The sequence below is a fragment of the Hirundo rustica genome, chromosome 5, assembly GCF_015227805.2.
Source record: "Hirundo rustica isolate bHirRus1 chromosome 5, bHirRus1.pri.v3, whole genome shotgun sequence".
In the NCBI taxonomy this organism is placed as follows: domain Eukaryota; kingdom Metazoa; phylum Chordata; class Aves; order Passeriformes; family Hirundinidae; genus Hirundo; species Hirundo rustica.
The window spans coordinates 31,158,606-31,182,426 of record NC_053454.1 but is presented as its reverse complement, the minus strand read 5'-3'; the positions used below and the strand labels follow the sequence as shown (position 1 = coordinate 31,182,426).

The following is a 23,821-nucleotide window of genomic DNA, read 5'->3' as shown; positions in this document are numbered from 1 at the left end:
AATACCCAAAATTAGATTTCAGAAGAGGAAAAAAGATTAAATAATATTAGAAATATCTACAGAGGAATTGTTATACAGTTTTTCTTCCACAAGAATTATCATTAAAATCATGGCTAATAAAATGAGGACTTTATGTAAGAAAGGTGGCAAGACGTGAAAAGGTTGAAAGACTTTTTTCAAGCCTGTAATCAGTAAAAAAAATATGTAGTACTTGTTAGGTAGAAAAGAAAGCTTTGCTCTTAGAGATATTGTTTACCTTATGCATGAAACAGATTAAATCTCTCAGAAATCACGACAGAAGAAACAGCATTTACCCTTTCTATCCTCAGCAGAATGAAAACCAATCAAAAATATATTTCTTTCACCATTTTTATGCAATTTTTTTAGATGTTGCCTGCAAAAGCACACTGAACTGTTCTAGACAGTGACTTGTATATTATCCAAGGTTGGGTCCTCTTATCATTACTCAAATATCAACAGACCAAGATTCTTTTCTTGGACATGTTTACAAAGAATAAATAAATTCTACAAGACCAAACCAGGAAAAGGAAACAGAATCTGAAAGTGAATTTGGCAACATATCAAATTTACCAAGCTTTCATAATTAGGCTCTGAGAATTCTGAAAGAGTAATGGAACATTAATATCAGTTGGGTGCTAGAAGCAACTTTCAGGGGAAAAAAAAAAAGACAAACTAAACTTTAGCAAGATAAAGATTGTTTTCAACACACAAGTATGGAAACTTAATTGTTAAACTATACCTTGCTGCTTTCAAGCTACAGAAAAAAAAAAACAACAACCCTTCTCTTTTTTTTTTTTTTTTTTTTTTTTTTTTTTTTTATATATATATATATAAAAAGGTGGGGGTTGTTTTGGTTTTTTGTTTGTTTGGTTTTTGTTTGTTTGGTGGGGGGGTTGTTTTGTTTTTTGTTTGTCCCCCCCCGCCCCCCCCAAAATTATAATCTATCTGGAAGCAAAAAGCCACCCGAGTATAATTTAAAATTAAAGACTTTGCCTTCAAAAACTTTAAACATTTCAAGATATGCAGACATTTTTTCCCACCAACCTCAATAAGATTCACAGGACCCAAAGTAGATTTCTAACTATTTTCAAATATTTCAAAATATTTTTAGAATTTTCTTCATGAAGTCTTGGGTGAAGGATAAAGGTCAAAGGAATGTTTCTCATATTATGTTATCGGAAAAAAATGATTACATATTTTTAGCCTTTGTATGCATCACAGACACGTGACAAAGGCTCCTCACAAATTGATGGTGATACTTTTGAGTTCTCTTCATCAATTTCATGTTATTAGAAGGAGGAAGAGAAACAACTCTCAAGAAAATGAGAAAGTAGTTACTGTATGCATAGACGTAAACGCAGTTTTTACTCCATAACCTTATACAGCACAGAATTAAGCAGGAAGAATCTGAAATTCAGTAATGAATTGACTGAGGAGATCCTTTTTCAGGGTCATGTTAGTAGGGCTGATCCTGTGTGAGGCAGCATAAGATGCAGATTGCCTCCTTGACATTTTTACAGCAGCTGTTTTCTCTCAGCCCTATAGAATTTGACATATCCAGTATTTTGAGAGCTATTAATGCTGCTTTCTAAACTCCCCAAAGACTAAACAGTTGAGGAGACGCAGAGTGGAACAAATCAAAATTTCCAGCTACAAACAAAAGCGTAAATATATATATTGCAAGTACCCAAACAAATTTTCTTTTTAAGGTAATGTTTATACATTGAATTCAGTATTTAAAAGCCATTGTAATGCCATAGATGACTTTTCAGCCACTGCTATCTGCCGGGCAGAAATCAGACAGCAATCACTTTGGCTATATAATTTCTTTCTAAACTGTTGAAAATACTGCTGTGAGACATTTTTATGTTCTGGATAACTACAATGCAGATGGAGTCTAAAGAGACTTTCTGCTTCATGCAGTTGTTAATAATATTATTCACAAAGCATATACATCAAGCAGATTTGGCTTGACAGTCCATGAGGTAGCAACCTCATCTCGTTTCTAAAGAAAAATGATGTTCCCTTATGACAGTCACTCTCTTCAAAATTTTGGGAGAAAAAAAAAAAGTACAAAAAGGGCCATTTAGCTTAAGAGAGGTGAGTCGGGTAAGGAATCACTGACACAAACCAGTCACCTTATTTTCTTGCTGGAAATGGTCAAATTTGTCATTTTGAAACCATCCATTTGCCTTCGAAAATCAGAAAAAAACCCCTGGCTTCTTCATAACATTCGTAAGAGCTTTCATATGAAAAATATTGAAAGATGGAGTAAAAATGTGGAACCACCAGAGAATTGATTTGAAAACCACAAAAACATACACACTGCAGAAAATTTAGCTGAAATTTCTGTCTGAACTTTGGACTGCGATTGATGTGCACAGCTTTGGCCTGTCAGTACTCAAAAAACAGCATCACAAAATTTATTTTGATGAAAAGCAGCTGCCTTTATTAATATGACTTTTGTGACAACTCAAGCAGCTAAGGATAAGCCAAAGGGGAATGCAGTGTGGTGGAATAAATTTTTATTTTAGATATATCCATGTATTTGAGTGACTGGAGCATGGGCAAAGGAGGCACGTAGATGCAATGACATAAGAAATCTTTCAGTTACTGTTGCAAGAAAACGTGGCCTAGGAACTTCATTTTGAATACTTTGTTTCCCAGAAGAGAGTAATATGAGCGGAAAACGCCTAGAGAATCTGGATAGAAAACAAAATAATTTTGTCTCTTCTTCTCAAGTATAACTGGCACTGAAGTTATTTTTCTCCCTAGATGTTTAATACATCAATCATGATCTGCTTTTGTGGAGGTGTTGCAATTCGATGAAGACAGAACTATCTGAAGTAACTGAAGTATTCCTGAGACTTGTTGCAAATTTAGTGTCAGCACACTGTTTCTTTACATTTTAATCCTAAATTCAGTTTAGACAAGAAAGAAGAAAAACAAAAAATATCTTTATAATAGCTCTCAGTTCCAGACACTTCAGTAGTGACATGCATAGTTAAGCATTGCAAAAGCATTTCAACATGTGTTAGCTTCAGGGATAAGCATTGTTTGACTGGGCCATTCAATATCCTTAAGATGTTTATGTGTTTAAATGGAACTGCCCTGGAAAAGAATGCTGTCTGAAAAAGAGCCAAACCACAGCAACCCATCAGTGACCACCTTCTGTCCTCTTCACTTGTACAAAAACCGCCATGTGAAAATAAAAGAAACTTCATGTGAGTTCTTTGTGAGGCGATTATATTTGAAAGACAGCAGGAATTGAATTTCTAAAAACGTCCTTAGAGCAAACTGTAAAGCCTTCCCTTCCTATCCAGGTTTTTCTGAAGAGGACAGAATGAACTATTTCCCAGTCAGATGCTCCCAAAACACAAAAAATCTTTTACCTCAAGGAGAGAAAATCACTAATACTTACAGATCTTCACAACTCAATGCTTGCCCATAACAGTACAGGAGGGAAATAAAACTTTACAGCTGAAGTGTACAGTGTATCTCAAGAATGCTCCTGTGAGTCCAGCTTTCCTGCTGTTTTCTCTACACCAAAGTTGAGGTAGAGAAGCTGGTGCCTGCTTTCCACCTCTGTGTTTTTCTGAACTGCAGTCTTGGTGCGTCGATACCTTTGACTCGGGAAGAATTATTTGGGGGTGTTGGTTGACACAAAGCTCAACATGACCCAGCAACAAGCACTTGTAGCCCGAAAAGCCAGTCATGTCTTGGGCTTGTGTATCCAAAGCAGCAACAGGGATGGGGAGGAGATTCTGTTCCTCTGCTCTGGTGAGACCCCACCCAGAACACTGCATCCAGCTCTGGGGTCCCCAGCACAAGAACAATGGGGACCTGTTGGAGCAGGTCTAAAAGAGGGCCACAAAGCCGATCAGAAGACTGGAGCACCTCTCCTAGGCAGTCAGTCTGAAAGAGCTGGAGCTGTTCAGCCTGGAGAATTGAAGGGTCTGATGAGACCTTAGAGCAGCCCGCCAGTACCTAAAGCTGAGGAAACTAACAGGAGTTAAGGATGTGGGGTTTTTTTGATTTAAAGCAGATTAAGGAGAAAACTACTAAACTCTGTAGTGGCACAGACACCCTTCTTTCACACGAGAAAATGTGGGCAATACCACAGCTATTAAAATTCACTATGAGATTCTCAGTTCAAGGTAAAAAGTCCACACAGCTGAATTCAAGGGAGCAGATGGCTCTGTACTTTCATACAATAGATGAAATATGGCACTAAATTGAAAAAAAAAACCCCACAGTTTGAGATACTCAGTCCATCTGAAATCAGGTTTGAAGATAAATATATCAGTAGGTATATTCTCACATCCAGAGAGGGCAGAAAACATGCAGCCAAAGCTCTGTAGATGTAAATTAGAAATGAAATTATTATTGTAAGGGGTGCTGCTCTGAGCAACACAAAAGGTATTATATAAAAGGGATAAATATCCCTTAGTATATGATACACACAGTACATAAACAGTCTTTTAGTCTGCCATGTCTTGCCCAACTGTAATACAAGTTATTGCTCTGACACCCAACTGGAATGTATGATTAGCAGAGAATTCTGGAATACTGCTTTGATCAGTATAGATAAAAGCATGAAATTGGTAATATTATTCCTATTGCTATGTAATTTAATTTCTGTTGCCATAAATGTAAGTCACTTTCCTTTTTTTCCTCTGGTTTAAAAAATACTTTTTCAAATTGGTAGATAATGCTTGTGGAAGTGAAAAAAAAGACTCTTTCCATATTTGTGCTTTCCCCTCAAACTGGCCATGAGAGTTTCAATTTTTAATCACTGCACTATAAACAGAGGGACCACTGCAATGCTTTTTAGAAAATTTGTTTACAGTTTACAGTGGTGCTAACAAATCTTTGAACCATGCTAGTGGCTTGACTTGTGGTTTACTCTGTGACTTCAGCTCTGCTACTTATTTTCTTCAGGGACAAGATTTTTCAGGAATCTTCTCTGATTAGCTTAGCTTTTATGAGAGAGAACACTTGGCTGCTAGTGCTAGACTAATGCTTTAATCTAAAACGCTTGTTAATATGTTATATAATAATAATATATTTATAATATATTAATAATATAATTATAATACTAAGTCAAAGTCACTCATTAGCCCTTAAAATTAATATCAATGTATAAACATCAGTGTCAGCAGAACAGAAACTTTCTAGAAAGTTCTGAAGTCTACAATTTAAGTGGCAAAGACCATAGCTCTTGTAGCAAACGGTATTAGCTTTTCTTGTACTGATTTTAAAGTTATACCAAGCTTATATTTCATGACTACTTTATGGCTGTCAGTAGAATTTTCACACATGCATAGTCACCATTGACTGATATTTCACCTTGTTTACAAGGACATAAACAATTTTATTAGAAGTTTAAAAATTCACAAGCTAAAGGAGACCTGTAAAGTTTACTGTAAATCTATTCACAGATATCCTGCAGTCTTCTGAATGTGCCATAAGAAATGCTGGTCTTAAGAGAAAACAGAAGTGCCTGTAAATGAGCAGCACTGTAGGTTTCCCAGCAAGTACAGAAGAGTGTGGGGGTTTTGGTGTTTTTTTTTGTTTTGTTTTTTTGGGGTTTTTTTTGGGTGGGGGGGTGGAGGGAGGTTTGATAAACACTTAAAAACAACAGCAACTTCTTTGATAGGAGCAATCTAGCAAGGAGATATGCAACTCAAGACCATCTACTGCTTATGGCAGAGTACAGTATCTTCTGTGAAGTTTCTGATATCAACAGTATGGAAAGCTATGGAAGTGTGATGGAAGAGATGACACTCCATCTGGGAAAATGAAGATTTTGGGGCCAGCTCTGTGAAGAATACCGCAAGCTTTAGGTACTGATGCAAATAGTGACAGAAAATATACTCGGGGACATACTAGACATTATTTGAATTGTCATTTGAGTGAAAATGTCTAAATGCCCTATTTTTATTGAAGATAGGCAGAGTATGAGGCAGAAGAGTCAATTAAAAAGCATGGCTAAAAGGGCTGACATAAAGCTAAAATAATTAGCATGACCTATGGAACTTGCATCACTAGTGAATGATCCTTGTGACGTACCTAGACCAAAGAGACAAATGGCCACAGAAGTTTCAAACGGTATTATATGAAAGTGGTGGAAATTAAGATGTTTTAAAGGGAGGTCACAGTATCTAATACCTGTAATCCAGTAACAAGTGTTTAGTTACAGCTTTACCGAAGTACTGTACTATGCTACAATTGAACCAAGGATCAGCTGAATCAGAGCCTCATGAAATCCCCCAGCTCTGTCAGCTAATACCTCTCAAAATTATACATTTTGGAGTCATCAAAGAAAAAAAAAAAAAAAAAAAAAAAAAAAAAAAAAACCACACACAAACCACACACCAAAACAAACCAAACAAACCAAAAACCAAAAACAAAACAAACCAAAAAAACCACCAAAAAAACCCCAAAAACACAACAACAAAACAAACAAACAAACAAACCACAACAACCCGCAATCATTCCCTAATGTTTATCTTCATTCTAACTCTTCACCCAGAAACACCTGGGTAACTTAAATAAGAAGTCATGTCAGTACATGATCATGAAAAAAAAATCTAATTACATAGGTAATTTCATTTTTGAAGGTGTATTGGACATATTCATCACAATTTGCCATATTCAGGACAGGTGACCTACCCCAAACACAAATTCACAATTCTCTGCGTCATCTCTAAAGTACCACAGAATAAATAGCATTTAAATCTTGAGATTCAGAGAAACTTAGTATCCTTCACAGTATTTTAAAGTTACTGAAGTCATCATACAGCATTATTATGGCTATGCACTTAACAGAGATAATAGGTCTCACTCAGGTAAGACAGTCTGACACTATGCTTTAAGATGTGAAAGGATCCAAAAAGCCCAAGGTGAGATGAGCTTAGTGGAATCAAAAGTCCAGAATAAGGACACTTCTTAATACTTTCTCTCAAGAAGTTTTACATCACCATTGAAGTTGAAAATCTTCCTTTTTGTAATATCTAAATAAGCTAAACTAGACCTGGTTAGAACATGCATGCATCACTCAAATAAATCTCATTATGCAGCACCTGAAATTCTTTGAGAGGGTGTGGACATTCCTGAGTATTGTATATTTATTATGATTCATATGCTCCTTTAATATATATATATAAGTTTTAGGAAAATTGACTTTGGCCAATAGATTCACAAATACACCTAGAAATGGAAGATCCATATAATGTGTGAATTTGTCATGAAAAAGGCACTGCCCTAAGGCACCCTCTCAACTACAATTTGTATTGATCTTGAAGATCCTAACACAGCTATTAAGAAATAAGAAGAGTCTATACACATAACTTAATCAGTATTTAAGATCAGATGATCAAATAGGTGATATAAGCAAATTAAGTGTTCTGAAAAAAGAAAATGGATATTTACCAAAAAAAAATATACTCAGCTAAACAGTGCATGCTAGACACAGTATAAATTTTTTTTAATTCTTTTTGGGGATAAAATTAACAGTGGATTAGTGCAACATTGACAAAAGAATCAAGAGACTAACTCAGGGACACAACAGGCATCCATACAATAGCTAAAGACAGGATACAAATTCGTAGAGACTATGATGAAATGCTGAAGAAAGCATGTGACAGAAAGCAGAAAGATGGACCAGATAAAATTGGGGATGTAGTAAAAGAAATTAAATGCATTAACAATATGTTTGTTGTGTGAAAAACCAAGTTGGAAGAAAAGCTAAAATTATAGTCTGGAACAAGGGTTCTTATGGCACAGAGGTGCTGTGGAAGACGATACTTTCTACAGTTATTTAGGATAAAGAAACTTTGGCTGTCATACTGGGACAAAAGACTGTTCCAGAGTGAAGCTGAGAAATGTTAATGAGAACATAAAGTATAAGGACAAGTAGATTCAGTAGCTGAACTATAAAGCTACATACATACATACCAAACAGTGAAGACCAAAAATGGCTTAGAAACTGTGCTTTGACAATATTACAACAGTAGATGTAACAGGAGACAGACAACTGTAAAATAAGAAGGAAATTCATTCTCAGCTGATAAGAAATTACTTGGCATTGCACATGCTTCAAAAAAAGTCAACAAACATATAAACAGTATGGGTCGAAATAAAACAGACTAGTATCAATTCCAGATAGTAATTAATTTTCCTGGAAAATGCTTCCCAAGCTATGCTGAACATTACTTCAGTTGGAAAAAAAAGTTATCATAAAGTCATACTCCTATTTCAGTTTGTATAGAAAGGAATTAGGAGATCATCCTAGTCCTTTTTCTTCTTCAAATACATCACTAACTCTGTCTATGACTTTCCTGTACATAACTGTCTATTTATCTGAAGTCAGCATGTGATCAAATATCTTTCGTGTTGTGGACTAAGTTTTTAGTGTTCAAGTCTAATAGAAAAAGTGTACCAGACTTTGACAGAACTTTAGATGCTCTGGAAACCAAGGATCTGTAAGAATCCTTGGCATTGATGGCATCTTCAGTTCCAGAGCCAAAAGCATAAAGTCCAGTTAGCCTTGGATAGAGTAGACTCCAAGGAATACACAAGACCTTAAATGAGAGTCGCTACTTTTAACTATTGCTGAGTCCAGATTTCCTAATACTAGAATTCTGAAAAAAATCATGTGGTTGGAGTATTTTGTTCCACACTTAGAAAGGCCTTACTCTTATTATTTCATTACATACTTCTGTCACCTTATATTGGTGTCAATGTTTTGCACAATGCATACATACACTATTACTGCTTGCAGGGCTTCATAATGTATCAGGGAAATCAGTTTAGACCCAAGCAGTAGTTAACTGTATCAGTGAAAGTCACTAGTGACATAAAAATCATGCAGTGATTTTTTTTTTTCTCTGGACTCCCAAACTAGAAAATGAGAATTTTGGGTTCAAAATTATTCTACCATTTGCTTCACTTCACTGAGAATAATTTCAAAACTCCTATTAATTTCTTTCTCCATAGCCCCTCCTCTCTGAACAATGCCAGTACACCACAAAGTTTTGAAGGCAATACTGATTCACTAAAATAAGCCATCTGTCTGGACAATTAACAAAACATTAGGCACTGGTTTAAACAACTTGAAGCAGCCTGAGTTGTCCAGCGGCCATAATCCAAACAAAAAGTTGAACAAGAGCATGAATCAACAAACACTTGTCAGTAAATCCTAAACGCTATATTTCAGATTTTTCAACTCTTTCCCCCCAACTTGCTAAAGAATATTTCTGTATTTTGAAATTGTTTTGGCTGAAGTTGCACTGTTGCTGTACTTCCTTCCAGACACTACTAATAGTAGTCATTAACTGGAATGCTATCAAGCTTATCTGTACATGTAGAGAAGACTTAACAGCTGAACATTTCCAGTGTTTCACAATGATTTGTAAACTGAAGACATTTGATGTTGATGCAGAACATATGATGTGATTAAGTATATTTTTTTAAGTCTGTTTCCTAAACATAGGCACAGTTTAAAATGAAACAGGGTTTGATCTAGAAAAGATTGTCTAGGGACTACAAAAGCAATAAATAGAAACCAATAGATTCATATTTTCTACACTGATAGTCCAAAAATCATGCCATAAAGCAAGATCTATGAGAGGATCAAATGAAACATAATGAATTATAACCTTTGGCTGGGAACAAATATGGAAAAACATTCATGACAGAAGGACAAAAAGGACAGTCCTAAAAGCAAAAGTCTCAGGGAGAACAAGACAGAGGTCACACATATGCAAGTGCTCAGAAATTTAGTATTCAACATATGGAGAGAGATTGAAAGATAAAGGGCACATCTGAACTTTGATTATGGAGATGGAGTCAATGAAGTCTACAGAGGGCTGGGAAGAGAGTCCTGGAAGACAATAAGGAAAGGGCAACTGATGCCCTTTCATGAGGTCTTCAATAGAAGATTTTTATAGTATGCTCCTCCAAAGGAGCAAAAATAACAGCACTGGAAAGACTGCCACCATTCATTGTTGAAAGCTTGAAAACAACCTAAAGCTGCCTAACACTTCAGAGGAAAGAGCAAGAAAAAAGGACAAATTTAACTATGCCTAATTGTATGTATTATATAGACCTATATAGACCTTTAGGGCATGCTGGATAACATGCTGCTTATGTTACTTATGAGCAACAAAATGTTTCATTATCCCTGTCAGATAATGACCAGGTACAAGAACTGAACCAAATGCATTCCCTTAACAGTGCAATCTAAGATGATCAGAAACCTGGTGGAAGCAAGATGTCGTGAACAAATGAAAAGACCCTCCTGGAAAGCCTCTTTGTAACAAGGTTTATGATGGCGTCTAGTTCCATGCACATCCATGTCACAGATGGTGCAGAGGTATCCTTGAGCACATGTACTGTTTGCATGGGGGCCAAGAAGAATTCCAAGCTGGAGTTAAAAACTAAGTTGAATAATTAAGTTCAGGGTAAATAAGTTAAGGTGTAATTATCAGCTCTATCAATATTTATCAACTACATACATCTCAAATGACACTAACAGGAAAAAACTTGTGCTGAAATATTCCAGACTCTGAAGGGTCCAATTTCTTTTCCAGAAGCAAGAGAAACTAAAGAAAGCAAGAAAGAGCAGCACCATTTTAAGGCTGCTAGCTGAATGACACCCTATGGGGACAGAAATCACCTCAAATGAATCAAAGCATGCAGTGAGGCCCTTTCTGCTCAAGAGCACTGTAATTCCTGCAGCTGTAATCATGGGATGTGGGGTGAGCCTTTTAATCCTGAGAGCAATCTCTATTAAGACAGAGACTCCAGCCCCAAGCAGTCATATAGGTACACATGCAGAGAGTAGTACCTTACTTCTAATACCCAACTCAATAATTACACCAGCAAGAGGAAGGTTGGGTTTAGGATTACAGACTAATGAGTGCCCTACTATAGCTGACACAGTAATCTAATTTTTCCAGTTACACTGCATTCCTAATTTGTCAGCTCATATGACATTTTTCTTACCTCAGTATAGGCTCAGAGATTCTGAACATAGAAGACACAAAACAATTTTACTTTACAGATGATTAGACACTTATTTCCAGTGTACAAAAAAGTCACCATTTTGTATTTCTATAAAAAAGTATTTGATCGCATACTGCATTTGCACTTATAAAGTGAGTATGTAGAGATGTTCTAACAAAATAGATCCTTAAAGTAATGCTGGTAAATATGTCTTCAGAATAGGTATTAGCTAAAATGAAACATACTGGAACTGCCTCATAATGTTATTACTGAAGATTTCATTTACTTCATTGGAATACCTGTATAAGAGAGTATACAAAAAAAACCACAAACCCACAACAAACACCCATTAAAAAAAAAAAAGGCAAAAAACCCAACCAAACAAAAAAACCCACCCCAAAAAAACCCAAACAAACAAACAAACCCCCACAACTCCCCACAAGCAAATTCATTATTTGGAGATTTATTTCCAAGACAAGCAAGTTTCTTGTTTTTGAGTAAAGTAAGCAAACATTCTGTCCAGTCATCACTATAAATGATCAGCATTTCAAAAGTAAGAAACAGGAAGCATTCTGGCAGCAAAGTCCTGCCACTGCAATAGCTTGAGAAAAGGAAAACAAAAACACCCACCACCAGCAACGAAAAAAGCCTGCAATGAAAAGATGGCATCACTCTTGTGACAGATGGGATATCCCAGTAAAAAACAAACACCAGTAACAAGCAGATTGCAAATTCTACACCCACTAGGTTACTTAAACTTATCTTGTACACCTAATTTTTTTTTTTCATTCATACTTCTGCATGTCCTTGTTTGTAAGATTCAGCCACATCTTTAGGTCACGTTGCAGATAACAAGAGCTGCAAGTGGTATTAACAAGGTACAAGTGCAAGCTTTGCACAACTGTATGATCTCCCCCAGATTGTCACAAATTATGCACTAGAAATTCTTACTAGGAATAATTTTAAAAAAGCACTTCTTTTAAAATGATAATATTCCTAATGCCCGTAAAAATAGTGCATCTCAAAATTCTGTTTTTACAGAGTGTATACCAGTTTTGACAGATCGTGTAAAGGAGACCACGAGGGAGAGACCCGAGTCAATAACAACTCTAAAATAAGAGCCTTTCGGGAAAAAAACCTGACATCTACACTCAGTGGAAAAATGTAGGAGAAACAAAAACAACAGAAAGCAAACAAAAAAATTCAGCAGCAAACAATTTAACAAGACTAGTGCAAAGTTGTTCTTCAACACAGGAGTGGTCATCTCCACGCCATCCTCAGCATAATACCCAATGGGTATGGATCAACCAAAGAAAAAGTGCAAACATATGATGTGCAGAAGCACAACCAATTCATAGGAACATGCAGAAGTAATTGAACAAAAGTGGGTATGTTAGGTAAATACAAAATATTTTTGATTGCCTACAAAGGAGACAAGTGTTATGCCACAAAAATTAAGAAAATCAAGGCAGTTTTCCACCAACCAAGAAAATGTTCATAGTTGACAATATTATCAGGAACTGCAGTAGTGGAATGCACCAGATGGGCAAGAGAAAAAAGGAATCAGAAGAGCTGCAAAAACAATAGTATATATATGAATCTATAAGTGAAAACACAAAATGACCATTTTTTCCCAAAAAATTGTTCAATAACTTTTGCTTCAAGAGCAAGAAAATCCGACTGCATTTTGAGCTTTACATTAGATATTTAATATATGCTAAGACACAAACGACACAAACAGCTGTCTTCTCCATACTTACCAGTATACAGAGGAGATGAAAATCTCTTTTACTGAGCTTTATGAGGATTACTTTGTTAACTCTGTAGTCTTGAAAGTCTGCATCCAGACCAGTTAGAATAAGCTTGGCCAATGAAGATTATGTGTACATGACACTCCCCAATACAAAAATTCCCATGGAAGCTGCATCAAGAACCATGAATTACAAAACCACCAAAATTCTTCCAATTTATTCTAAGAACTAAAGCCAGCACCTGTGTCTAGCTGAAAGAAAGGTAAAGATTACTGTCCTCCCTCCCCTCAGGAATGCTTAATATTTTTCTCCTGCATATGAGAGATTGTAATTTCTGGAGTGTGTATATCCACAAGCAATGCACAAAAGTATGAGTTACAATGTGCCAGCAGATGTTGCAGTAGGAAAAAAAAAAGGTTAAATTAAAAGGTTCTTTCTGCAAAAAACACCAAATAATATGAAATGTTTCCGGATGTATTTATATCTGTAAATTTATGAACCCAAACTACCGAAAATTAAGCAACCTTTGGTTTGATTAACTTCTGCAAGATGATAAAAAACAGCAGGATTTGCATATGCTTTAATATAAATGTGGTTCTGTACATACCCAAGACAAGACAGCCAATGAAAATCCTTAGCGACAGGATTATCTCATCAGGAATGGAGAATAAGATGGGTTTATAAGCACTGCAGAGATTCTCAACAGTACAGTTCTTTAGACAAGGTGAAAAAAAAAAAAAAAAAAATGACAGAACTAAAAAAAATCAGTGGTCACAGACAGCCAGATTGAGAAATTTCCAAAGGAATATCACACATATAAATGGTGATGTAAGTTACAACAGAACCACCCATCTGTACAGTGAGGCTACAGCAGCAAAACCCTAATTTACTCTGATTGATGAACATAATAAAGAATAAGGGGTTCCTAGAAAGTTAGAAGAGGACAAATATATCAAGAATATACTTGTGTGATCTGACCAGACAACCCTAGTACAAGTACAACTGGTCCTTGATCCAAGTAACAATTCTCATCTGTAACCCTACAAAGGACACCAATGCAGTAGTAATCATTGATGGTCTCTTGTATTTTCTTTATTCCCAAGTGCACTCTTGAAGCATCAATTTTCAGACTTAATAGCTTGCATATCTGCTATGCATGAAATTGTAAGTGGCTTCCTACAATGCACCCACCTCAGGACATATAGGTCAGGCACTTATGACCCTTACCTGTATTCAACTTTATTACAATGTGATCAGTGACCCAACAAAAATCCTATTCCTACTCCAGAGTTATGGGAGATTTCTCTGCTTACGACATTTTGGGTTTAAGGCTAGGAGCAGTGTAGCAGCCTTCTTACTTACTGGCAAGTATACTGCAGACATAAAGAGTGAAGCAAGACAGGCACTGACCTTGGTAAGAGATTTGCTATTGATTTCAGTAAAACCAGGATTTCACTTTTAGGGAAGTTATTTCCAGAGATCAAGCAGACTCCTGGAGGTGGAGTTCTCTTGCAGAGGGGAAGGGTTATTTCGCAGAAAGATGAAGAGAACTTGATATCAACCTTTCTTTGACTAGCAAAGCAACAGCCAAGAAGAGATACTTTTATTCTCATTACAGGAATAGCAATGCTATGTAATATTGGTACAGCAGCAAAAGCATATAAACTGACAGAAAATACCTTTAGGCAATGAGAATCATAGAGTGGGTTGTGTTGGAAGGGACCTTAAAGATCATCTAGTTCCAACCCCCTGCTATGGACCGGGACGCTTTCCTTTACACCAGGTTGCTCAAAGTATCATCCAACCTGGCCTTGAACACTTCAAGGAATGCAGCATCCAAAACCTCACTGAGCCACCTTCCAATGTATCAACACCCTTCAGGTTAGAGCAAGGTAATTCCAAAAGGATTTCTGTGAACACCTACAGCAAAAGCTTTATTTGATGATTGAAAAGGTCCCATTGAATCCTGCGTTCTAAGTGAGAGCTAATTCTGTGACAGAGATTCAGGGAAGGTTCAGAGATGTAATATGGAATAATGGGAATGTGGGGAAGAACCTAGGTTTCAAAAAGTAGGTTAAAATTATGTGAACCTGCATGTTAGTTGCAGCACATTACAATACTCAGATTACGGAAGGCAGACCTCAGCATTACTGTGTCAGATACAATCTGGAGACATCTTTAACGTAAATAATTACTGTAATAAGACAGGACATATTAATGTAAAATACACAAACATTAAAGACCATTAATTCTTCATCCAAAATGAAGCAAAAATGCAACCGAAATAAATTATTAAATTGCATTTATGCAAATTTTGATTCTTCATAATACACAACCCCCATATTTTCAAAGTATTCCAAACAAAAATGCCACACCCTAGCTGCACTGGACTCTTTCACCTGTGAAAATGGAAATACAGACTTGTCTCCCAAATACAGACAGGGAGATAAATGGGTCTTTAAAAAAATCAAGTTAGACTACAGAGTAGAAAACTGTTCATCAGTCATTCTGGAAAATAGAAACATAAAATGCAACCCATAGTCACTACTGGGGAAAAAGAATATTCATCATTTTTTCCCAGAATGCAAAGATCTGGTGGAACTTCTGGATGGTATGACTGGATATCAATTTTCAAAGCTGATCCCTGTACTCATGCCCATTCACCACTTTGGTTCATTTCCACAGAGTTGGCCACTTTGGCTAAGTGACAAAGTCCTGGCAGCTGCACCATAAACTCAATAGGCTAATAGATGGTGCAGCTAAAAGAGCTGATTAAAAAACAAGTCACATTGACCTCAAAACCAAGCATGGAGCTGGCCTCTGTCAGCACAGGGACAAACCACGTCTGCTTGGTAACCTCTCCTTGAAGGCAAATCAGTTTTGCTAACCTTGCATCTGCAGTCAAAAACAAAACCCAAACAAACAACCCCATGGTGCTATGATATAAATAGACCTTGTATTTCAGCACCACATGTAGAATATCATGTGCACATCATGCTGAATGGGGTTTCTGTAAGCCTAAATGAAAAAGCTACATGTCCAGTGCAGCTTATACAACAAAGGTAGCAGTTTAAAGGCGTTAACTGAAAAACATAATTAATCTGAAACCCTTCCAGCTGCTTAGTCTGTGTTTGACTAAAGAAATTCAGTGCTTGGTCACACATATAAGTGTTTAAGATCAGCTGCTTCTATTTTCTCTCATTTTAGAGAACACGGTTTCTTAGGATAGGGTGGAGAGTCCAAATGAAGCATTGAAGGACTTTTTTGGAATTCTAGCAATGGAAAAGATAAGTCCTTCACCATCAAGACAACCCAACCTACCACCCTGCCAAAACTCCACAAACAACCCAATTTAAGCCCCCAACTCAAGCATAGGATTCCCTGATATAACCAAGACTTGAATTTTTATGAAGACCAGTAGTCTAATACCTATTCTTCAAAAAGCATATCCTACTATATAACCTGGTATAATATTATGAAATGTATAAAATGAAAAGAACAAGTTGAAAATTTTTGCTTCTGATGTTGTTTCTCCAAGGAAGGGAAGAAGCTTGCCTTCTCGTTAAAAAAAAGTATAGAGCATGAAACATTTTACTGGTCAGTTATTAGCACAAAGCTACTTAAAAGCTATAGAAGTCATTATCTAAATGCTGTAAATACCTTTGCTGATTACTTTCACTTGCTGGTCTACTTAAAAAAAATATTAAGAAGCTTGCAGCATGCTTGTCATCTGAATTTAAGGGCACTGGTGAAGTTCATGTGCATATTTATCCATTCTTAAAAAGTAAGTAAGAAGTTAATCAGACCTTTTTTTTCTGTCATTTAAGGCAGAAACCTTGATTATCTCACCTGTCCACCTGTGACTTCAGGAGGGCTAGATTAGGAAAGAACTTGGGATTAGTTTAGGAGCAACGTTTGTATTATAGTCTCAAGCATTACTTAACTATGCATATTAAATACATGTTTATTTGTTCTTTCAATAAGCAAACATTGCTTGCTTTGTTAACAGTTTGTGTTCTGTTTTCCAGAGGAATTCTTAGTAACACCTGTCCTCCTGAAATGGAGGTTTGTAATTGTTCCTCAGGAGCAGAAACACTGTATTTAAGGCAGCTCAGAGACCGCAAGAAAAACTGCCAACAGCAAGGGGGACAAGTTCTTATTGACATTGCAAAACTAAACTGTGATGCACAGCATTGAATTGACACTGCAAAGTTTTTACTGCCCTAGGAAAGCAAGCCTCACTAGACAAACAGAATGGACATTGCCACACTGGCACTGGATACCTACTCTTGGTAGCATTTTCTGTCACTAACCTAGACTTGCTGCTGATGCCTGACAGATGGAAAGACATGAAGTGTCTATGTTATGAAAGAAAAGTGGCTAGCATGAAAAGAAATAGGAAAGAGACTAAGAGCAGAAGCAGATCAGATATTGCTAATGAAAAAAACTAAAGATAAAAAAATTATGAGAAAATGGAAAACTCCTCAAAAAATAACCTGAAAGAGACAGCTAATAGTAGAGTATGTATCACTGTCCATTGGTAGCAGCTAATTAGAAAAGCAATGTCTCTAAAAACTTCAAAACGCAGAATCTTGCGAAAGGAATAAACAGCTGAGCTTGACAGACACATTAGTATGAATAAATTATTAATTATTTGAAATACTCACCTCTACCTTTGGGTCACTAACAGCACAGCACCATTTAAACAAGTCTTTGAAGCAAACCTTTGTTTCAGTAAATTATTCAATCAAAAACAGTCTGAGGAACAACTTTATTGAAACTGTATTTTTATGCTCAGTTCTATTCAACAATTGGCAGCATTCAGCATCTCCTCTAGACATTTTCCCTTGTCCCAAACAGCTTACCATTTTTAATACTGGAAGTTATTAATTTCTGAAATAATGTTCATTGCCATCAACATCTCAGTTTTTATCAGAACCCTGAATTTGTGCTATAACTTGATCTTCTAAGTTTTCTTCTTTGAGTCAAGTATTTGTCGGGCTACCCATAGTCTCTCAGGGCACAAAATGAAGTCCAAGGTTCACCTGTGATAAAAAGAATGATTTCATTAGTCTCAATTCACAACAGGAGTTTCAAATATTAGATAAAATCTTTACTAGTGCATTTAACATTATAATTTTAAAACTAAAACCAAAACATCATCAAGAACAGTCTTTTACTGAAAAGGCTGATGATATCTCCAATCTGGTTATCAAAAGATAGCTCCATCCTTATTTTAAAAAAATTTATTCTAGAAAATGCATTAAGAGAGGAGGACTCTTCAACTAGATTCTTACACTGCTTAAATCAACACCCAGGGCCAGTTTCAAAAGCCTCCAAGATGAAATTCTTACTGACAGATTCCCAACCCTAATTCTGCAATGGCCGTACTATTCAGCAAAGAACGGAAAAAAAAAAAAAACAAATAAAATACCCCATAAGTTGCTGTGTTACTTTGTTCCTTCAAGAATGACTTCACTGATCTTAAGATAGATTACCCTTACTCAAGATTACCCTTGAGTTCACTGTACTCTTTTGACCACTCACAGAGCTGTCTTCACAGAACTCTTGAGATCTAAAGCAGGTGAGGCAGATCGAGCATACAAACATTGGGGGTTTTTTCTCTGTCATTGCCTCCTCATTCAGAAGTTACCACACATAGGTAAGTTTAAGCATGTGTGCAGTCCTAGCAAAATTAACTATCTTGTTGCCCTGGGGCCTCAGCAATGTCAAACTCCCTCTATGCCTTCTTTACTAGTAACAAAATTTTAGCAACAAAACATTTGGGCCAAGGACTTGGAAAACTAGTCAAAAGGACAAAACCCCAAATACACCTAGCACAGAGCAGAGATCAGTGAGAAGCGGGTGAATGCAGCTTTCTGCCCTGCTTTGGTAGGTGCTAGTTACCATCTTGGCACCAGTCCCTGGATTATCCTAACCCATGCCAAGTGCTAGCAGAGAGGACAGGCACACAGGAGTGAGGGTGAGACTGCTGGGCCTCCCTTCTTGCCTCCTGGAGGCTCCCTTCCCACAGTGGATTCAGTTGGAGAGGATAGTCAGGGAACTCCTGGACCCCAGCACACAAAGCACCCAGAAAAAAAAAGCAGCCCACCCAGCCAAGAGAACAGTTTCAAAAGGAAGAGAAAGAAGAGCAAGAGGTGTAATACCACTCAAGAAAACTTTCTTCATTGACCTTAAGAATGGTCCAGTCCTACAATGAGTACCCAAATCCACCTGTCATCAAAAAACCAGGCGTGTGTTGACATTTTAACGTCACTACCAGAAAACTAATTTCCATAGTCAAAGACTTAGAACTACTGCTCCCTCACCTTGTTCTTGATGCATTTTTTTTTTCTTGGTGTGGGTAACAACAAAGGCATAAGGATACCAGCAATCAACAAATTTGTGTCTAGTATTACATAAATCACTTAAATGATGTCCTTGGTTTTCCTCTGATTCGATGTTGACACTTTTAAGTAAAAATCCCATTTGTTAAAAGTACCAACAGTTTTTTTAATACACCTTCCCTAAGGCTAGTTACTGCATCTACCCAGGGTGGATCTGTTGAATGATCTTATTTCTGATCTATGAATATTTATAATGGTAAATGAGACAAGGATTTACACAGAACTTCTTTTTAAAGTGATCTAGTCTCATTCTTTTTAAAAATTAGTTATTAAAGAAGGCATATCAGTTTAAAGCTGCATGAATATGCTACCAAGATATGGTCATTGAAATCCTTATGCCTTGAATGTTTCCCTTGAACTTTGTTTCAAAGTTGAAAGATTACAGATATCATAAACCAAATTCAGTCTTTGTGCAGGTCAGCTTTAAATTGCAGCTGTTCCCATCAGGACTGAATTGGTGTCAGGCACCTCTTGGAGTACAAGCCACCATAAAAGAAACAACAGACCAGAACTATGAAACTTATTACAAGTCAAGTACATTAAATAAAAGAGGATCCTACCAGTTGCATCATCAGCTTCTGTGTCTAGAAGAGCATCTATTGAAGTCATGCTTGTGCCTATGAAGGAGTCTGTAGTATCAGACACTCCTCGCTTGCTCGGACAAACTTCTTTGAGTTACTGACTTCTCTGCTTTGATCAGTGTCTTTTACTAACCTTCTGACTGTCAGGAAGGTTACACCATTTGTTGAGAAGGTTTTTCTAGGCCTTCCTACTATTCCCCAAAGCACTTTTTAAATTGTAAGTCCACAGGTTCAATTTGTAGTATCTTCCAATAGATATGTACATAATAGAGAGTAGGACAGAGATGCAAGATGTTTTCCCCCACAAAATCCACCTTTTTGTGAAAGGGTTAAATACTCCTTATTTCTGTTAGTCCTCTCTTGCAAAGAGGGAAGAAAATCTTCAGTGAGATACATTTTCTTCAGGAGGCATCTTCTGTTCCTCCCTGACCTTTTTCCAGTGGAATTTTCATCCTGTGTCCTTTTTCCTCAATAAATGGGCCAGCAAGACTTAATATAAGTTGTTGCAAAAGTAGTTTTTTTCTTATTACATTTCTGTAAAAAGTCATAACTGCCTTTGGCATTACCAAGTTACAAAAGAGTTGTATGTATAAAAAAGATTTTTTTCAATGTAATCTCTCTCTGAATAATCTGAATTAGGATAAACAAGACCTGGGGAGACTTTAGTCTTCAAATATTAGGCCAGAGTCTTCTAAATACTTATTCCCTGTTACAAATTAACTTGCCTGATTAACTCCTTCCTAATCGAAGGCCCAATTTAAAAGTGCTGCTCACATAAATAAAGTTATGCCCAGGCACAGGTTTTTGCAGGAGTAGTCAAGAACACTTGGAACACCGTATTATTTCCAAAGATTCCTTTAATCCATTTATCAGACCCCACCCAATATTTTAAAGAAAAAAACCCCAAACTTGAGAACTTTAAAAGCTTGATCCTATTTTTCTCCCAAATCAAGACTATAAACTAATTACCACATTGTACCAATTATCTACTTGTTTTAATTAATCCTTAATTTCAGAGGGTCAAGCAGTATCTAGTTCACGTTCCAGTATCAAAAAAATTTATGTTCAGAAGAATGCTCTATTCTCCTAGCTGTTGCCAGATTATTGCAGCTCTTAACAGACACTATGACAGAAAAGGCAAGAACAAGAAATGCAGTAAGAATGAGCAAGTGAGCACGTGTTGAGATTCAGGAGGGATTACACGACATCTACAGCAGAGAGTATGCACACACGTAGAGCCCAAGGATTCAGTTATGTCTCCAGAACACAGACACCATGTTTATTTCAGACTTCACCAGACTTGTCCATATCGCAAACTACCCACAGAATTGCTAAAGCATAGATTCATTAATTAAGGAAGAGGAGAATATCACCCATTCCCCTAGAGTAACATGCCTGTCTCAACCCTTTCTCCATCTAAAAATCTTCCAGGGAACAAGCGTAGTCAAGTGCTCACTTGGCCCTCTGGAGTTGAAATCTCCTCTCAATTGCATGCTGTTGCACGTGTTACCCTGCCAGCTCCAGTGAATGAAATTTCTGCCAGTGAAAGCAGAAAGATAATATAGCTTTCAGAATTTACATCAGTGGCAGTTGTAGGGAGGAAAAAATTACAATCTCTTACTCTTCATTTTGATCTTGTGTGTGGCCTTCCACTATGGCTGGATGAAACTGAAGCAGACAATCCACTTGAATTACCTGACTTAACCTTAGAAAGATAAGCATGCCACGGTTTGCCAGAGCCCAATACTAGATGCCATTCTTAGGCTAGCTCAGAGCAAAGCCAGGCTCAAGTTCCCCCTCAAAGGAATTTTAAACCACTGATTAATGAACTTAGTACAGTAGTAATGAAGACCCTGACAGCCCAGGTATGAAAAAAATAAAAGCAGCCTCTCAGTTGTCATGGAGCGAAATTCTGCTTTTGCTACCAGTACAGCTCTCTTCCCATGCTCCTGTGGTTTTTTTCAATGAAAGATGCATAGGGTTTGGAGTGCACAGATTTGGAACACGTGCACAGCAGCTGGTCTGACATGATAAAGCAGAATGAATCTGAAGAAGTTCCTGCCTGTCTGACCAATAATCCATGAACTAAGAGGGATTTACTCAATAGACCAGCACAGATTCTATCCTGTCAAAATTAGAGAGTTTTTTTTAAGTGCCTAAAGCTGTGTTCTGTTGAATGTTTTCCATTCCCCAAAGACCTAGACAGCAAGTAGGAGGAGAACAAAGGTGGGGGGAGGGAATTGTCTGACTCCTGCAATGCTTATAACTTCGTATTTGCTTGATTTGAAGCTCCAACCATAGAATATGTTACTGGAGACATTTCTGTAACTCAAAGAAAATCGATCAGAAGAATAGCATCCAGCATGCACAGGCACACACTGTATGCCAAGGCAGCATCCCCAGTACCGTGTCTAAATTTCATTCTTAAATACGACTTGTCATTCTCTTTTGCTAGGTGGGAAACGCCGAGAGCTAAAAATAACACCAGGATTCAGTGGCGGGTGCTAAAAATACCCTTTCCCGCTCGATTACCGACTCGGCAGGAAAGACGGAGCTCTCGGCATCTGTCACAGCCTATAACCGCCAGCTGGGGACGGAGGCAAAGAGCCCAGCCCCGGAGTTACGCGCTCGGGGAAAAGTTTCACCGGCAGACGAAGAGGCCACAGCGCTGCATCCCGGGGCCGCGGGACCCCCACCCACCCCAGCCCGGGCGGCGCCCCCGGGCTTCCCCGCCGCCCCTTACCCGCGTTTCGCAGCTTCTTGTTGCGGTACACGGAGAGGATGACCAAGAGGTTGCCCAGCAGGTCCACCGCGATGGTGAAGATGAGGATGGCGGCCAAAGCGGAGGTCACCCAGGGCTGGCGGCGCGGGGCGCCCTCGGTCGGCGGGTCCCGCGGGAGGACGGAGCTGTTCAGCTCGCTCTCGTTGACTCTCATCGTGCCGCCGCCGCAGCCTCCCAGGGCACAACCGGGTACCGGCGGAGGGGGCGCGCTCGCCAGCGCCGTCCCCGCCGGGGGCAGGTCGGGTCGGGTCGGGTCGGGCCGGGTCAGGTAGGTGCGGGAGCGGCGGCCGCCCTGCGCCGGGGGGCTGCCCGCCCTAGGGCGGAGCGGGGCTGGCGGGAGCGGGCGCGCCTCCCATGGCGGCCGGCGCCGCCGCTCCAGGCGGGAAGTTTCCCCGAAGTGTGCATGTGCCGCGGCGGGACACTTTTATAGCCCGCCCGCGCCGCCGCCCCGCCCGCCGCCACCGCTGCCGCCAGGTGACACCGAGCCGCCCCCGCGCCGGCACGTGCGCGGCCCGGGCCACAGCGGCTGCCGCGCGGCGCCACAGCGCCCCCCCGCGGCGCCCGCGCCGCCCCGTTCGCGCCGCGCTCCGCTTCCCCATTCATGCTCCCGGCCGCTCCATTCAGCCCGGCCGCTCCATTCACCGGCGGAGGCGCGGCAGGGATCGACGGGGGTTGCTGTCTGCGGTTGGGCGGTTTGCGGCGCTCGGCGCTATTTTTAGCCCTCCTGGTTAACGCCGGCTCTTAATTAGGCGCCCGCCGAACTCCCTTCCCCTCCTCCCCCTCCTTTATTTAACATCGCACCCGCACGGTAACGTGAGCGCGGCGAGAAACCTCCCATCGGGGAGCGGGTCGGGGCTGCTATAAAAAGCTCCTCGCGAAGGAGGCTGGCTGGCTGGGCGAGGGGGGCCGTCTGAGGACCCGCGTCCCGGGAGCACCACGTGCCGCCGCGGCGAGGGGGCGGCGGGGGGGACGCGCACCGCCTCGGCAGCCCCTCCTTCCTCCCCTGCAGCCCTTCTTCCTCCCCCGCACCCTGGGCAGCGGGGGCGATCCGCACGGGGAAGACGGAGGGAAAGGTAGCGGGGATGCCCTATTCCACCCCTACGAGCCCGATGAGGTCTGGCTCCCCTGTTCCCCAAAAGCAGCGTTTGCTTCAAAGAAAGGAGGGAACGGGGAGCCATTGCCCAGCCGTGAGGAGAACCCGGTTGACTGAATAGGGTATCCCTTCACCGTCTCGTGCGGTGGGCGCTCTGGTAAATTAATAAATGAATA

The 23,821-nt window shown here is 39.1% G+C and overlaps 1 protein-coding gene across 1 annotated transcript in view; it reads right to left on the bottom strand.

Annotated features, from left to right (window-relative positions):
- The window catches only part of MTNR1A (melatonin receptor 1A), a 55,203-nt gene extending 32,270 nt beyond the window's left edge, over positions 1-22,933 (bottom strand). Inside the window, exon 1 of the mRNA XM_040064756.1 lies at positions 22,514-22,933. Coding sequence (XP_039920690.1) covers positions 22,514-22,706 — 193 coding nt within the window. The 5' untranslated portion in view covers positions 22,707-22,933. The remainder of the gene's footprint in view (positions 1-22,513) is intronic.
- Between the last annotated feature and the right edge of the window lie 888 nt (positions 22,934-23,821).